This window comes from Typha latifolia, chromosome 4 (assembly GCF_019914945.1).
Source record: "Typha latifolia isolate L0001 chromosome 4, TyphaL0001v2, whole genome shotgun sequence".
In the NCBI taxonomy this organism is placed as follows: domain Eukaryota; kingdom Viridiplantae; phylum Streptophyta; class Magnoliopsida; order Poales; family Typhaceae; genus Typha; species Typha latifolia.
In genome coordinates this window covers 12996402-13011855 of record NC_133089.1, presented here as the reverse complement: position 1 = coordinate 13011855, position 15454 = coordinate 12996402, and the positions used below count along the sequence as shown (strand labels likewise).

Below are 15454 nucleotides of genomic sequence, written 5' to 3'. Positions count from 1 at the left end.
CCCAAATTTTTTTATTATTGAATAGCCCAGATAGGTCTAACATGATGTTTATTGCTTGCCAATTGAGATAGAAATCTAGTGTACGGATGTACTTGGACGTGGTTTCTTTTATAAAAATATTTTTAAAACATAATTATCACTATTTTTTTTTTACAAATACTATAATTGCTCTTATAATTTTATTATAATTAGTTTCTTACGAAATATTTAGAGAATATTCCTAATTAAGATTTTGTTTTCTTGCATCATATGTAAGGTAAGGTAGTTTTAGAATTATTTTAAACAATATACACATGGGTAAAATAGTCTCTTGCATTAGTTAGACTTAACTGATATCATGGCATTTGATTGCAGTAGCAATTATAATAGTTTTAAAAAAAATTAGCTCTAATTATGTTAAAATCTCTACTTTCTTTTTCTTTTAAAAAAAAAAATTACAATGCTTGGATTAAATGTTTAACTTTAGAACTTTTGCCTTTCCAACACAAATTGGGCAGTAGAATGATTTGGCACAGGTTGTTCAACTGCAATAAAATTTCTGCAGCTGGGGTGGCAGAGGATCTGCTGCCTTCTGTTGATTTGCCAGACGAGAGTATATTTGTATTTAGTTGGCAATTGGGTGGTTCACCAAATTGCAAGTGTGGGAGGGTGGCCAGCCATGCTGTTGAGTTTTGAGTTGTTTTGGTAGGAAAGTGAGGTTTAAATTTGTCAATATTGACATGAAAGTAACTTATTAGTAAGACAAGGAAAAGGAGTTGGACTTTGGTTTTGTACAATTGTTAAATGGAGTTGCACATAGAGTAGGGAGAGCAACCATGCTTTTTATTTTTATTTTTTTGTGATTGTATATGCTAGCATAACATCAGCATAATTTGATTGTTGAATAAGAGAATAATGAGTTTGATTTGTAAAGGGAGATGCAAATATGCAATGCAATGTACATATAGTTGTGTATAAATTAGGGGTGATCATAGGCTGAGTCGAAAATCGAGTTCGGATGATAGGGATGATGGACTCAGTGGATTTTGGTTCGTTTCTATCGTCCTAATTGAAATTGGCTAATTGGAAGAGGGGCTATACGAAGATTATAAAATAAAAATTAAGTTTTTTTTTTAGATTTAATTCTACTTAGACCCCCTCCTAAACTGCCATCATTTTTTACATATGCTTCATGAATATTTTTTACCTCATACACTGAATTAGAGGCGGCAATCGGATTAAGTTAGCTGAGTTCAGACTGGATCAGGTCATGATAATACAAACAAGAACACTATTTTTTTTATTAAACAAATTATAATTTTTAAACACGAGTAATTTGTTAAACGGATTATACGGGTTATAAATAAGTTATCAAATGGCACAAGTTATTCAAATTATAAATAAATTTTTTTAGGTTATAAATAAGTTTTTTATATTATAAACGGGTTAGTCGGGTCATAAATCGGTTGACTTGTTAGGTCATAAATAGGTTAAACATAAAGGGACATAAATCTAGGAGTCTAGAATTGAATGATCTCTAACAAAATTATAACTTTAGTATATTTGAAAGACTACAATGTTCACAAGTTTAGTAAAGTTTTAACCAAGTCATAAAGAAGTGTGACATGTTGCATAACCAACAAGTGGCAATGCATTTGAATGAGTGGGGCAAAGTGAGTAACGAGAGTTTTAAGCCTATTGATACCACCGTCTAGGTTGATGCCAATTGAAATGTTAGCAAATTTAGGCAGAGTTATTAGTATCTTTATCTATAAGGAACTCTCAAAAGATAGAATAGGTATTTCGATCTTTTTAAGTTTCTATGCTACAATATATTTTTTAATCAAAGCATATGTTATTTTACTTGCCGTAAAAGAGGTTGCTAACTCACTAATTATTCTAATAGTTTAAGTTGTTAGAGAACAAAGATGTGCATTATAAAATTTGAACCCATGACTTCTGACTGTGATACTATATTAACTCACTAATTACTCTAAAAATTTAAACTGTAAGATAATAGTGAATTTTATATTTTATATTCTAATAGAGATCATTAAGATTGGTGGATCATCTGTCTTGGATTTTAGTGATTCTCTGGTTGCTGTGAAGCTTATGATTGAATTAATAATAAAATTGACTAGTAAATCCACTCTATCATCTACGAAGTAAAAGAACCAGTAACACATTCATGATGTTATACTAGTGAAGAGAATAATAGAAACACGCATAACCTTGCTCGATTTGCTCTTCAAAATTTATGTAAACTTTGTTTGAATCTAATATATTCTTGCTCTTTAATGAATTTTATTTACAAACTTTTCTTCAGAAAAAAAAGGTGATGCCTCTAATTTGAATCAAAAGCATCACAATAGTATTTTGGAGAGCATCAATACCAAAAAAAATGTTTCACATTTAGTGGTATTATGGTTACACAGAAGTTTATTAAGGCAAGTAATTTGAATGTATAAGACTTAAATTTGCACGAGGAAGATGCCTTAACTTCGAAACTTTTGTAAAAAGAATTAATTTCGATGAGTAAAATAAGGATGACCCAAAACATGATAGACGGGTTTGATGACATATATCTTTATTTGTTCATGATGATAATAAAAATTATGACTAGGCTCATGGTCCAATATTGCTCGGACTTGATCAATTATTTGCATATTTAATTTTTTTTTGTATGACATCTTTGAACGTGAATCTGTTTTGTCACACCTTTTATATTAGTAGAGAAGAAAATTGGCTACAAAAATCTCGTCAATATGGAGAATTGCTAAGTTTTGGCTCATTATTTTAAAGTACTACTCTATGTGCCAAAAAAATTTATCAACTTTCTTGGCGCCTTATGTATTTTTGAAACTCTTGGGTTTAGAAATTCATAACATTTGCGTACTTCTTACTAAGGTGTTGCTATGCACTATTGAGTTTTTAAAGAGAATGAGCCAAGTCTTAAAATCTATTAATCTAGTTGACTTTAGCCCACACTTCCTTTGGGTGATTATTCTCTGTAATAATGATTTAACACTGATGTTCATGTGCAATTCTAAACTCACAACTTTGAATTCTCAAAGTATCATAGTGCTTGCTTCGATACCAACTATCGCAGACTTAGAAATATGTCCTATTTTTTCATCTGTGTCATACTTCATTCCTTCAAAAAAAAAAAAACTAAGTTAATCATCACAAATATAATAATGAAGGGGAATAAGAGAGCGAAAAACTTTTCTTCTATTAATATTTATATTGAAAAAGACTCATTTTATAGAAAGGGGTTAAGTAAAACTACTTGATACATGCTCCATATTTTAGGTGGTGCTAGGCTCAAAGTTAAGAAGCGTACAACCTTTTCTGTAGTGATCTTCGACATTTCTATAATTTTACAAAAGTTGAGGGCAGAAATATTCTCTTAGGTCTTGTTTGGTTCGAGGCTAAGACCTGAACTTAATTAGTTAATCTAATTTTTCAGTTTTAATTTTTTAAAGAGTAAACCTAATTAGATATGAAAAAGATAAAAACACGTTTGGTTACTGAACTAGAAAAAATCTCTAAACTCAAAGCAAATAAGACTTTACATGTGGCTCAAAATTTCCCTAATATAATTTATCCCCGCTTACGAGTTTTTTTATTTTTTAGGCGGCAATTTGATACTTAGCCGGAGACAGATTATAATTTAGGAAAATTTATGTTTAATTTATCAAACATACTCTACATTTTGACTTTATTATTATTTTACTCCAGACATTTTGCTTAAAACACTGTGTTGTTAGTTTTTTAACGTGTAATTACCTATGGATAAACTGAGAATTTGACTTTATAGTCAAACAAGGAGTATTTTAGCTATTAAATTTTCTTTTTAAAAATGATGAAATTAATCTTTATCTGTTAGCTGTTTTTAGGGTAAATGAACTCGGTTTTATCAAAGCATTAAATGCAAAATGCAGGGAATGATCATAATGGTAATAGAGGGTGTTTTTTAGAAATTTCCCTATAATTTAATTCTTGAAACTTTTTGCACATAGCCGCCTACCTTTTAATCTTATTACATAAGACAACTTTTTTAAGGACGTATTTGCAAATCTTTAAACCCTCCATCTTTTCCGCTATAGATAGAGATATAGTCTGGGTAAGGCCGCTTTCGCGAGTTCGAACTTCAGGTGGAGGCGACGATGCAAGCCCACCACCAACCCACCACCCTCGAGGAGGTCCGAACGCTGTGGATCGGCGGACTCCAGTACTGGGTCGACGAGAGCTACCTCAACGGCTGTTTCGCCCACACCGGAGAGGTATCCACCATCTTCTTCCCTTGCTCTTTTCTAGGGTTTACCTCCTTAGGGTTTTCCGAACTAGAGGAAACCAACTAAAATTGCTGGAAAACTTAGACGGGATGTGTTAGGCATGGATATTGGCAGTCTGATCATGCTGTTCCTGATGAAAAGTTTTGAATTTTGCTAGTTTTATCATCTGAATAGTAAGATTAGGTTCGATTCTACGAAATAGAATTTGAAAAAAAAAGAGTATAAAGAATTTCATATTATGATAGTTGAAGCTTATTTTGGGACTTCTTTGTTGTGGTCCCCTTCCTTAATCGTATATTGACGACATATTTCGTTAGAAATCTTCTTGTTATCATGATTTTAAAAGACTGTAGTGGTAGACCGGTAGTTCAAGATCGTTTAGTACCTAAATATTTAGCCGGATAGCCTACATAGCTATGCGTCTGGGAGTTGAGGCAGCTTAAAAATTAATACTTCAAGTATAAATGTAATGCATGGAACACAAAATGTAGGGGCACTGGATTTCATGCTCAGTCCATCGGCGCTTATTCTTTTTCTCAATTGGTAAAAAAAGATGTCATGTTTTTCATGTCCTTATTGTCTAGCATGCTTCATTTGTTGATAACTCACACATTAATACATTATCCTTTTCTAATGAAATATTGATGTCTAGTGTTACCAAGCTTGAACTTGTTTTTTCAAGCTTTTCTTTTAGCACTCATCTTTCACAGCAGTTTCAGAAGGCGTAATATAAAGCATTTATACTTGGTCAATTGTAAGTTATTGTAGCATGCATTGGTGGAGTTAATCATGTACATGTCTGGCAACTACAGGTTCTGTCAATAAAAGTAATTCGCAACAAGATTACTGGGCTTCCAGAAGGATATGGATTTATAGAATTTGTTTCCCACGAAGCTGCTGAAAGAATTTTGCAGACATATAATGGATATCAAATGCCTGGAACAGAGCAGACTTTTAGATTGAATTGGGCCTCTTTTGGCCTTGGAGAAAGACGACCTGATGCTGGGCCAGATCATTCTATTTTTGTTGGGGATTTAGCACCTGATGTCACAGACTACCTTTTACAGGAGACCTTTCGAGCCCATTATCCATCAGTTAGAGGGGCTAAGGTTGTGACTGATCCAAATACTGGGTGTTCAAAGGGATATGGTTTTGTTAAATTTGCTGATGAGACAGAAAAGAATCGAGCAATGACTGAGATGAATGGTGTGTATTGTTCAACTAGGCCTATGCGCATCAGTGCTGCTACACCTAAGAAAACTACTGGGGTTCAGCTGCAGTATCCAGCTGCCAAAGGTAATGGTTGTGCAATGCATTGGAAATTCATTGAGTCATGTGATTGACTTATAAAGTTCAATATCTTACTTGCTTTCTTTTTCTGACAATATAGATTTACATCATAGGATTATACTGATGACAAATTGCTTATTATTGTGCATAAATTTGGTGTTCAACGATTAGTATTTCTACCTCCTATTCTTTTTATGACCTTTTTTTCACTCCCAAACTACCTTAATTGATAATATTGTTACAGTAATTTTTTCTTGCTTCTTATTGACAATAAAACATCCAAATATAGTTTCTTCTTATTCTTAGCATTGTTTGGACCTCATGAATTTGGATCGATTATTGTTCTGTAAAGTCTTTATTCTGGAATCCTATACCTCAGATGTGCTAAATGTTATTCAAAACACTGGACATGATATAATAATACAAGGTATTGACCAACTCTATAGTTGGGTTGATTTCATTTCTGAACTTATCAAAGTGAAGGTATTGGGAAAGCCAAATATGACTGAAAAGAAATGGATTTTGACGAAAGTAGGATGAGAAGGTAGAAGAAAAAGATATAAGAATCATATTGATTTTATTACATATAGAACTGCAATATTTACATGCATGAAATTTACCCATGATCAATTATAGCAGCTGGCTAGAAATTAACTTACATGAAAATTCTGCTGAAGGTAATATTCTCTCATACCGTTCAGCTACAGTTTCACTAATACTAATGGGTTCAACTATTTTTTCCTATGGCTGACTGCTGATGGAGAATCACATGGGAACTGCCTTAGACCTTGTGATTAATAATTCAGAACTTCCTTTAGTCATATTATCCGGAACTTATTTCATATGACCATACATTATCTAGACTTAAATTCAAACTAAATAACAAAGAAATAGGAACATAGTGTGCCTCATAGCCATAAGGTATTTAGTGCTCTTCACTCAATGGTAAATCCTTATGATATGATGGTTATGGTTGCTTTATGACATCTGTTAGCTTTTTCTATATGAAACTCTCTATTATCTAAACTTCAGAAGTTGATGGTATTGTCCCAGGAATATTTGCATCCATGAAGCTTTCTTGGGTGACATTGCTTTACTTGGAAATTTTATCTTCAATGCACTTGATTAATTCCGGCATTCTGTGGCATCTTGCTTGAGGAAACTAGACAGGTTCCGATATATTGTCTCAAATGATTGATCATTTGGCTTAACAAACCACTAATCAATTTGAACAATTTCATTGACTTTTCCTTGGGATTCATTAATTTAAAGTTCTCAACAACAATTACTTGATTTAGATAATAAAGATTCTAGAGTGGCTCTTTAGGTGGTTACTTTTTAAGTCTTATCATCCTTGGTAGATACTCCATGTTCATTTCATTGATGGACTTTATTGCACCTTCCTGAAGGGCGGTAATCTTGTCAATTTTCAAAAGAGTACTACTTGCATCAGTTATACTTATTCTTTATCTTCGGAAAAATTGCAACACTAATGTGGTTGTACTCCAATATGTCAGCGATATATCCAACAACGGCATATACAACTCCTCAGCTCCCACCAGTTCTGCCAGAAAGTGATGTCACAAATACAAATGTAAGGCTATCCATATCTTTTGGGCATGTGCATTGTTTTACTCTTGTTTATCTGTCCTATTTATATGTGATTGCAGATATTTGTTGGCAATTTGGATCCTAAAATCACAGAGGAAGAGCTCAGGCAGATCTTTTCCCAGTTTGGGGATCTTACCTATGTTCAGATTCCAGTTGGAAAAGGGTGTGGCCTCATACAATTTGTCTCTAGGTATGATGTAAATGAGAAACTTTTTTTTTCCTTTGTTGTGTAGATCATTCTTATCAAAGAGGTGAATCTTCTGATAATCTCTTTTTTCTGGAAAGGATTTGTTAGGAAAACCTTATGGCAAATATGTTGAGAGTATCTTCATGTTGTCTATCAGCAATAATGTATAGAACACAGCTTACCTGTCTTTTGGTTATAGTCACTATGATTGACTGTTCAAGCTATTAGCCAACATCAAGCTATTTGGAGTTTGGACACACGCCTCTTTTTTTTTAATTCACATGAGCGCAATCAATTATTCGTCTAATGAATCGGTTAGCAGACATGGCTTTCTTCTAATTGTTTAAATCTTCTGATTTCAGTTACTGGTTATCTCTTTGTGGACATATTGCATGCTAATTGTCTGGAGATTCGGACATTAGATTATCTATTCTCTTTCCTTTGGCTCACTGGATCTGTCTGTAGTGTTTATATGAGTGATACTTTATCTTTTCCGTACTGAACCTATGTCTTCTCTGCAGAGCGGCTGCTGAAGAAGCAGTAAGAAGGCTTCATGGCATGCTCATTGGTCAGCAAGCAGTTAGCATTTCATGGGGTCAAAGTCCAGCAAATAAGCAGGTATATAATTTAGATTCACAATCAACTTATGAGTCTAAGATGCTCTCATGCTAGTTGGACTGCTTGCAATTATGTCTTTCCTTGATTTCCATCTTCTTGGCCCAAATCTTTTTGATATATCTTTCTTTGATGGAAGGGTTGCTTCCTAGTCTAAGATAATGATTATGAAGAGCAATTGAATCTGAAAGGAATTACTTCTGTACCAATGGTTTATTTTATATGACAAGTGGATGCATTGTTTGCTATAAAAGCATGTACTAGATTAAAAGCCCTTCAAGAAGTGAGTCTTGCTTCTTGTTGTAATTGTTGAAACGACAGTACCTTTTGTCAACATACTATCTTCAAAAGTTTCTGGAGTGAAATAATGCTAGGCTTCACTTTAGATGGTTGCGCTCAATCTTTTCAGAGGATATCTAGGATTCTAGATTTGATATAAGAAGCAACTTCCCATTGGTAGCACAGGATTATACTTTAAGGCTTTAAGCAGTGGAAATGTTATTATTAAGAGTTAATATAATGGTCCCTGTAATAAAATAGCAACAGCTGAGAAAGTTGTTGAGATCTACAAAAAGAAACAACAATATGCTGAGTATCTTTTTATGGATCTTTCATTTGCAAAAGTAGCAGTTATAATCACACACTGCGAAAAATAGTATGTTATGCACACTCATATCAATATCTGAACTCATATGATCTAATGCATCAATTCTATGTGGATGCTGCCCTTGTTCATTTGCCTGATCAGTCCTGAATTGCCTGGGCCATATGAATCAGCTGATTTCTTAATCAGTTGATTCATGTATTGATGCACTGAGCATGACTGTCTCCTCGGACCACATTTCTCTCTGCTTTAGAGAAGTTATGATTTTCAATGGTGAAAGAAGAGGAATGAAAGCCTTAATCAAGGAAAAAGTCTTCTGGTCATTTGTCAAGCCTCCGCAGCTCAAATAAGAAAAATAGAGTTTAAGACCGAAGCAATTTAATGGGTTAAAAATCAGATAAAAATGCAGAGGGCAGCAAGGAATGAGCCGTTGGGGGCCCTGGATTTGCTAGCAATCAGCACATTAGGGGAGTACTTGCCTGGGTTTCGCAGCCTAGTATTCTTCACGTTGCAGTCTTGGTATCTGGATTTAACTCTTATGTGTTAACTTGTGATGATAAAAGATCGGAATCAGAGAACAATGTGCGGCAGGTTATTTTCCTGCTCTCATTCTCTTCCAACCATATTGCAGGATCCGTCTGTTGCATGGGGCCAGCAATCAGATCCTAGTCAATGGGAAGGTGCTTATTATGGCTATGGGTATGATGCATATGCATATGGGGCTCAAGATCCATCATTGTATGCTTATGGTGCTTATGCTGGCTATGGGCAATACCCTCATCAGGTAAGGACAGAACTATGTTCTTTACTTCTATCTGGTCTGTTTAGGGATATTCGTTTTGTAAATATTACTTTTACTTCTCCAGTATATTTGAGTTGTCACTGATCAATTTAATTCTTGATTTGTAGTCAAAGGAAAGGTTTTTATTCTGCTTCTCATTATTCATTAATTATATATTTGTTAGAATTGAATCATAATTCTCATTTATAGTTTTTAAAATGAACTTCCTGTATGAAACATCTTATCCTTGTTACTTATAAAATACTGGCATTCTCAAAGTCCTCTTTTGTTGTTACCATCTTCATAGATGATATTTTGCTAGAGCATTTGCAGTGAGAAATATAACCACTGCTTACAGTGCAAAAACTTAAAACCTGTGTAATAAACATGGATGATCCTCTTTCTATGATTTGGAGATAGAAGTATTACTGGCAAGCTTAAGGAAAATACAACCACTTTATCTTTATTCCACCCAAACAAAGCAGAATTGGCATGATTTAGGAGGGTATTAGCAATAAAAATTCTGTGAAATGTCAAGCAAGGCTAACTAGATACAAGACTATTCATAACAAAGCCAAAACTTTCAATTTTACGGATAGTGCCAAAACAATGATCGGAGCTGGGAAGTATCTAACAAGTAAACTCTTGCACATTAAAAGAAAGCTAGATTTGGTCCCTACATGCTTTGGTGAGACTTTCAGCCTGCACTGAGAAGCTACCAACTTATGTAGGAAGCTACACATATGTCTGTATATATGTGTAGTATGTTTTCTTTCATCCATTGTTGTGTAACTTTGTCTGAAATATTTCATCTTTTCCTCCATTTAGGTAGAAGGGATACCAGAAACAACAAATGCTGTTGGTTCCAACCCGAGCATGGAGCAGAGGGAAGAAACCTATGATCCATTGGCCATACCTGATGTTGAGAAGTTCGTCTGTTTTCATATATCACGATTCCTTTTGGTATTACGTATCTTGGTTATGCCTGATCTACTCTTTTTTATCAATCATTTTAGGTTAAATGCTGCATATCTTGCCGTTCACCGGGATGCCATGTTGGGGAGGCCCTTATGGTTAAAGACCTCGTCACTGTCTCAACCATCATGACTTCATGAATCATTAACTCATCAGTTTTGTTAACAGCAGCTTTAAAACTTTGGTCCGGAGAAACTCATACCAAAGCTGCTGTCCAGGTTTCTTGGAAATAATGGTGTATGCTAGTCAGATCTACTACATTTGCAGCTCCATTTGTCTGCTTTCCGACCAAGAAGATACCTTTCTGCAGAGTTTAAGAGCTGCTGACTTGAACGATTAAGTTCTGTGTCTCCAAATCTGGATTATGACCTCCTAGCAGTTTGACTATTTTTCTCTGGTTTCATTCGGATATAGGTATGTGAGATGTTCTTTCTGTTGTCTGGTGCACATTAGAGTCTCAATTGTATAACTTGCTATTTTTATTTAACTGGAAAGCAATGTAGCACTACTAACAGCTCTGAACATCTAGGCCTTGTTTGGATGTAGAATAAGCATAAAGTTAAACTAATATGGTGAGGATTATACTGGTTTAGTATTCAAACAGTACTCTTATCTCAAAACTATCCTCTCCTTTCCATCCAATGCCAACAAAGTTCAATTAATTACATTTTCTCAATGTCTTATAAATAAATAGCAAGTCTGCACAAATGCTCTTGGGAAAGGGGGGACTAGCAACAGAGATGTACTTGTTTAATTAGGGACGAGAAATTGACAAACTATTTACAATTTACTTTTCTTAAAAAATTAAAAAAATTACATTACAATGTACAGCTGAGAGCCCTTACCAGAGAACATCCATGAAATTAAAATAAGAACCCTGATAAGACAAAAGAAGAACATAAAAAGCTCATTTACTGAAGTTGATGTTGTTGATAAGGATACTTCTTCTATTACAAAATGAAGCATAACACTTTCGTACATGCATGGATAGAACTCTCCATTAATTATATTGGTTAAGATCCGGTTGTCACAAAAAATAAAAATAAAAATAAAAATAAAAATAAAAATAAAAATTCGGGTGTCACGATCTAATTTTTATTATAGAATTTAAGGAGATCCCGAGTTGCCCACCCACTGCCCACTGGCTACGAAACGTTAACGGAATGTCAAACTACTCTCCCCCACTTAAAAACTGGACCCCACCAACAAGACCTCTAACGGTCGAAAAACTTATACGAGCTTCAACGTTCACCTCAGCCCTCTTCAATACACCTTTCTCCCACCCCCACCTCCTCTTCTCTCCAACGTCTCTCTGTCTCTCTCTACATCTCTCTCTCTCTCTCTCTCTCTCTCGGTAACTCTCTCTCTTTCTATAGAAAACTCTCTCTACGAGCCATGGAGCCGGCGGACATAGACTGGAAACGCGTGGAATGGCGTTTCGTGAGAGACGAAGCGTTCGAGAACATAAACGCGCCGAAATGGGTCGACCTCGCCTGCCCGGACGCTTCTCCCGTCGACGACGAGGCCTGGTTCTGCCGACCAGGTACAAATAAGACCCATTCCGTCAAACACCTCTCGCGCATAATAGTTATGCACACTATGCGCTTACCTCTCTCTCTTGCTCTCCTTGATTTCCTCCAGACTGCCGCCACCCGAAGACGTTCGAAGATTTCCCGAGGAAAACCATCAGTCCCAAAGTTCGTAGACGCTTCCGTTTCTTGCTTGGTGTCAGCTGGATCCGTTCAATCTTTATCTAATTTCGATGGGTTTGTATGTTTTGTCGTGTAGGGGAAGCTGATGAGGTCCAGCTCGGAAAAGTTGCCGCTTGGTGAAAGGAATGCCAACTTCAGGTAATAACCGCACTAAAAACTCGTATCTTTTTCTTGTTCTTGAGCTTGTGAGGTGATTCTTGTTTCATTTCTTTTTAGGGATGCGAATGGTTTCAAGAGAAGAGGCGCAGTCCTAGCATCATCTCCTCTCCGGGAAGGACTTAAACCCAAGGCGGCTTCCAAGAAATTCCGAGAAGATGCGGAGAACCGGGACCCAAATATGCCTACTCCGCCGCCTTCTACCCGCCCGATCGGTGTTCCCAAAGGGGGGAAGAACCTGAAGGAGTTGATCAAGTCGAGCGCGGAGAAGAAGGCGAACGAGGAGGAGAGGGAGGAGTTGGTGTCGCAGAAGAAGCCTCTGCCGCGGCTTAGAAGCACCTTGTCGGCGAGGAATCTCTTCTCCGGAAGGGATATCTTGGGCCAGATCTCAGAGTTCTGCAGTGAGCTCAAGAAGATGGCGGTCGGAGGCAAGACGGATTCAAAAGAGGAGGAAGAGGAGGAGGAGGAGAAGAAGACGAAGATGGCGCAGAGTCTCAAGTAACTACCAATAATAAAAAAATGCAAACTTTGATGATTAAATTGTGGAAAGAAACTCTTCTAATTGCATCACTTTTATGTTCTTCGTTTCTTCCCATTTTGATAGGAGTGGAAACGGGTTAGATAAAAAGATTAGCAGAATGGTGGTGAAGGTTGACAAGGAGAAGTCATCAGCAGCGCTGAAGGAAGTCCGAGCATCTCCTCCTACCCCGCAGCGGTTTCCGTCTCCTTCGGCGGCGGCGGCGGGTGCGGCGGCGCATCGTCTGAAGCATGCCAAGGGGACTGCAACAACAACTACTACCTCCCCCTCCCCTCTGAGAAAGCCTCCTAAATCTCTGGCAACTCAAGTAAGCCATGAATCCAAACCCAATCCCAGATCTTTGCCTATGAAAACTTGATTCATTAGCTGCAATGAGTAAATGGCTCGCAATTTTGATTACAAATTGATTGATTGCTTCAGGTGGAGCAGAGCAAAGGGAGGAAAATTTTGGCTGCGAAGGATGATGAAAGTAGTAGTAGTAGTAGTAGTAGTAGTAGTACTGCGGCTGCTGAATCTGAAGGAAGTGCAATGGATATGCTTTGGTTCTTGAAGCCTTGCACTTATCTAGTAAAATAAAGGTTTTGTTTTCCTTTCTGTGTAGGTCTGAAACATAATGAATGCCATAGGCCAATTAATTGATTCATTCTTTTGTATTGTTTTTTTTCCTTCAATTATAGTTGATTCTTTTATTCAAGGGTGTAAGGAGTTACATCCATGCCGTAATGCAATAAACAGGTGATGTCAAAGTGTTAATTGATGTATATTGGTTGACATTTGCTCTTGTTTTTCTTGAAAAAATAAGTTGCTAATCTAAATTTTGTCAAACTTGTAGAAGAGTTCACAGCTTAGACTAAGTTGTCAATGTATAATTCTTGCCATGAGTAGTCTTAGTTATACCTTGTCTAATTTACTTATTAAATAATTATGTTTATTATTTTAACCCATTTAATTTAATTATGACAGAATAGACCTATTATGGCCCAAATAACCTATTTATAACATAATTATAACACACACACACAAATTAGTTTATAACAATAAAATAAAATAAAAATCTGTTTACAACCCAAGTAATTTATGTAAATACGAATAACTTATGTCATATAATAATATATAACTCGTTTAATAATATAAAAATTTATGTTTGTATTACCGTGACTCGATTCAAACTAGACTCGTTCTGAACTCGGCTAACTCAACTAAATTGTCAACCCTAAATTTAGTGTGTGCGATAAGTAACCACATTTTGTGTTCGGTGCCGAAAAAAATAAATATAATTACGATCAAAGTCTTACTCATGATAGTCATAATCAGATTTACTTTTAAAAATAAAATAGTTGAATTGTAAAAATATTTGAAAGAACAAGTGTGAAGTTGACTATATTGGTTTGTAGAACACTGACATGAGAAGTGTTTTTAGAAGGAAATTGATAGCTTTCTTTATTACCTGTTTTAATGCACTCATATCCAAATAGTTCTCCACCAGTTCACTGAATTATTTTTAACAAACAAATCTTCTTCTCTTTTTTCTTTTCTTTTTTTTTGAGAAAAAAAAAACAAAATGTTATTTTGGTTTACCTTTTGGATATCTTTGTAACAAATTTTCGATGGACTTCAATTGATTTTCTTTCTATCGATAGAATTTAATTAAAATTTTTATTGGAAACATAAATATAATTCTGTTGTTGGAACATAGTATAAGTGAAATAACATTTATGTAATCTTATTAGTTGGAATGGGATAGGAATTTCTTTTTGAGAGAGAGAATAGATAGGAATTTATTTTATAATGTTTTTTCCTATTTTAATCTCAGACATTAGTAAGAACATAATTTCTTCCGAAATTAAGATTTCAGAAATTAAGTAAAGTGAGAAATAAATTTCTTCCGAAATTTGATATTCAGTATTGTAACTCAGTTGTTGTGATCTTACTAATTTATAACAGAGGCTATGAGTTTGATTTCTCCGTAAACATTGATGATAATTGTTCAACCTATACTTAGCTTTGAGATTTGTAATAAAATAAGGGTTATCTTTTGAAATCTGAAAAATTAATTTAATTGACAAATATTTTCAATCCATATTTGACCTCAAATTATTAGTGGGTAGTCGGATGCCACTTGAGCTCAAATGAAGGTGCCAACCTCATTGCATTGGAGTTCTATGTGGATATTAGCTTGGGCAAAGCGGTCCTCTTGAAAACTATTGAAACGCCTTACATGGCGAAACGATAGCGATACGTTTGCTTAATTAAGAAGTTTCTAATAGGCATACTGTCTAATTGTTCAGTGACTATCAAACCCTAATAAACATGCTTAATGAGAAAGGAGATCATCGACTTCATTGGGAATTAGCTCCACTAATATATGATTGCCTTAGGTGGATGAAGGACGCTCCTTCGATCAGAATTTGCTACACAAGTAGAATAAATAACTTTGTAGATAATAGTTTAGCTAGTTATACTATAGTAAACCGTGTTAGCAAGGTGTGGCCTGACCCACCCTCAGATTTTTACTGTAATCTTCCTTTGATTCAACGAATAGATCTCTAGATTCTTTCTCAAGACAAAAAAGAAAAATCTAAATTCACTTTACTCTAATTGGATTTTATTAGTGATTTCAAATAATGAATCCCAAATCAATTAAATTCTACTGAATTGGAAATTCCAAACAGCATATACTAGTTGATACGCTGACTTGAATCTTATAA

General features: G+C 35.2%; 2 protein-coding genes across 2 annotated transcripts; both read left to right on the top strand.

Moving 5' to 3' along the window:
- The first annotated feature begins 4089 nt into the window (after nt 1–4089).
- Nucleotides 4090–10941, top strand: LOC140786973 (polyadenylate-binding protein RBP47B'). Its single transcript, XM_073135698.1, has 8 exons — nt 4090–4265; nt 5090–5573; nt 7085–7161; nt 7238–7368; nt 7887–7983; nt 9216–9368; nt 10194–10294; nt 10382–10941. Exons 1-8 carry the CDS (start codon nt 4149–4151, stop codon nt 10470–10472), a joined length of 1251 nt encoding a protein of 416 aa, XP_072991799.1. The 5' UTR covers nt 4090–4148; the 3' UTR covers nt 10473–10941.
- Nucleotides 10942–11627: 686 nt separating this feature from the next.
- LOC140786845 (uncharacterized) lies at nt 11628–13440 on the top strand. The gene is made up of 6 exons (XM_073135535.1): nt 11628–11883; nt 11982–12037; nt 12129–12190; nt 12269–12706; nt 12813–13053; nt 13167–13440. Exons 1-6 carry the CDS (start codon nt 11736–11738, stop codon nt 13320–13322), a joined length of 1101 nt encoding a protein of 366 aa, XP_072991636.1. The 5' UTR covers nt 11628–11735; the 3' UTR covers nt 13323–13440.
- Nucleotides 13441–15454: the final 2014 nt, after the last annotated feature.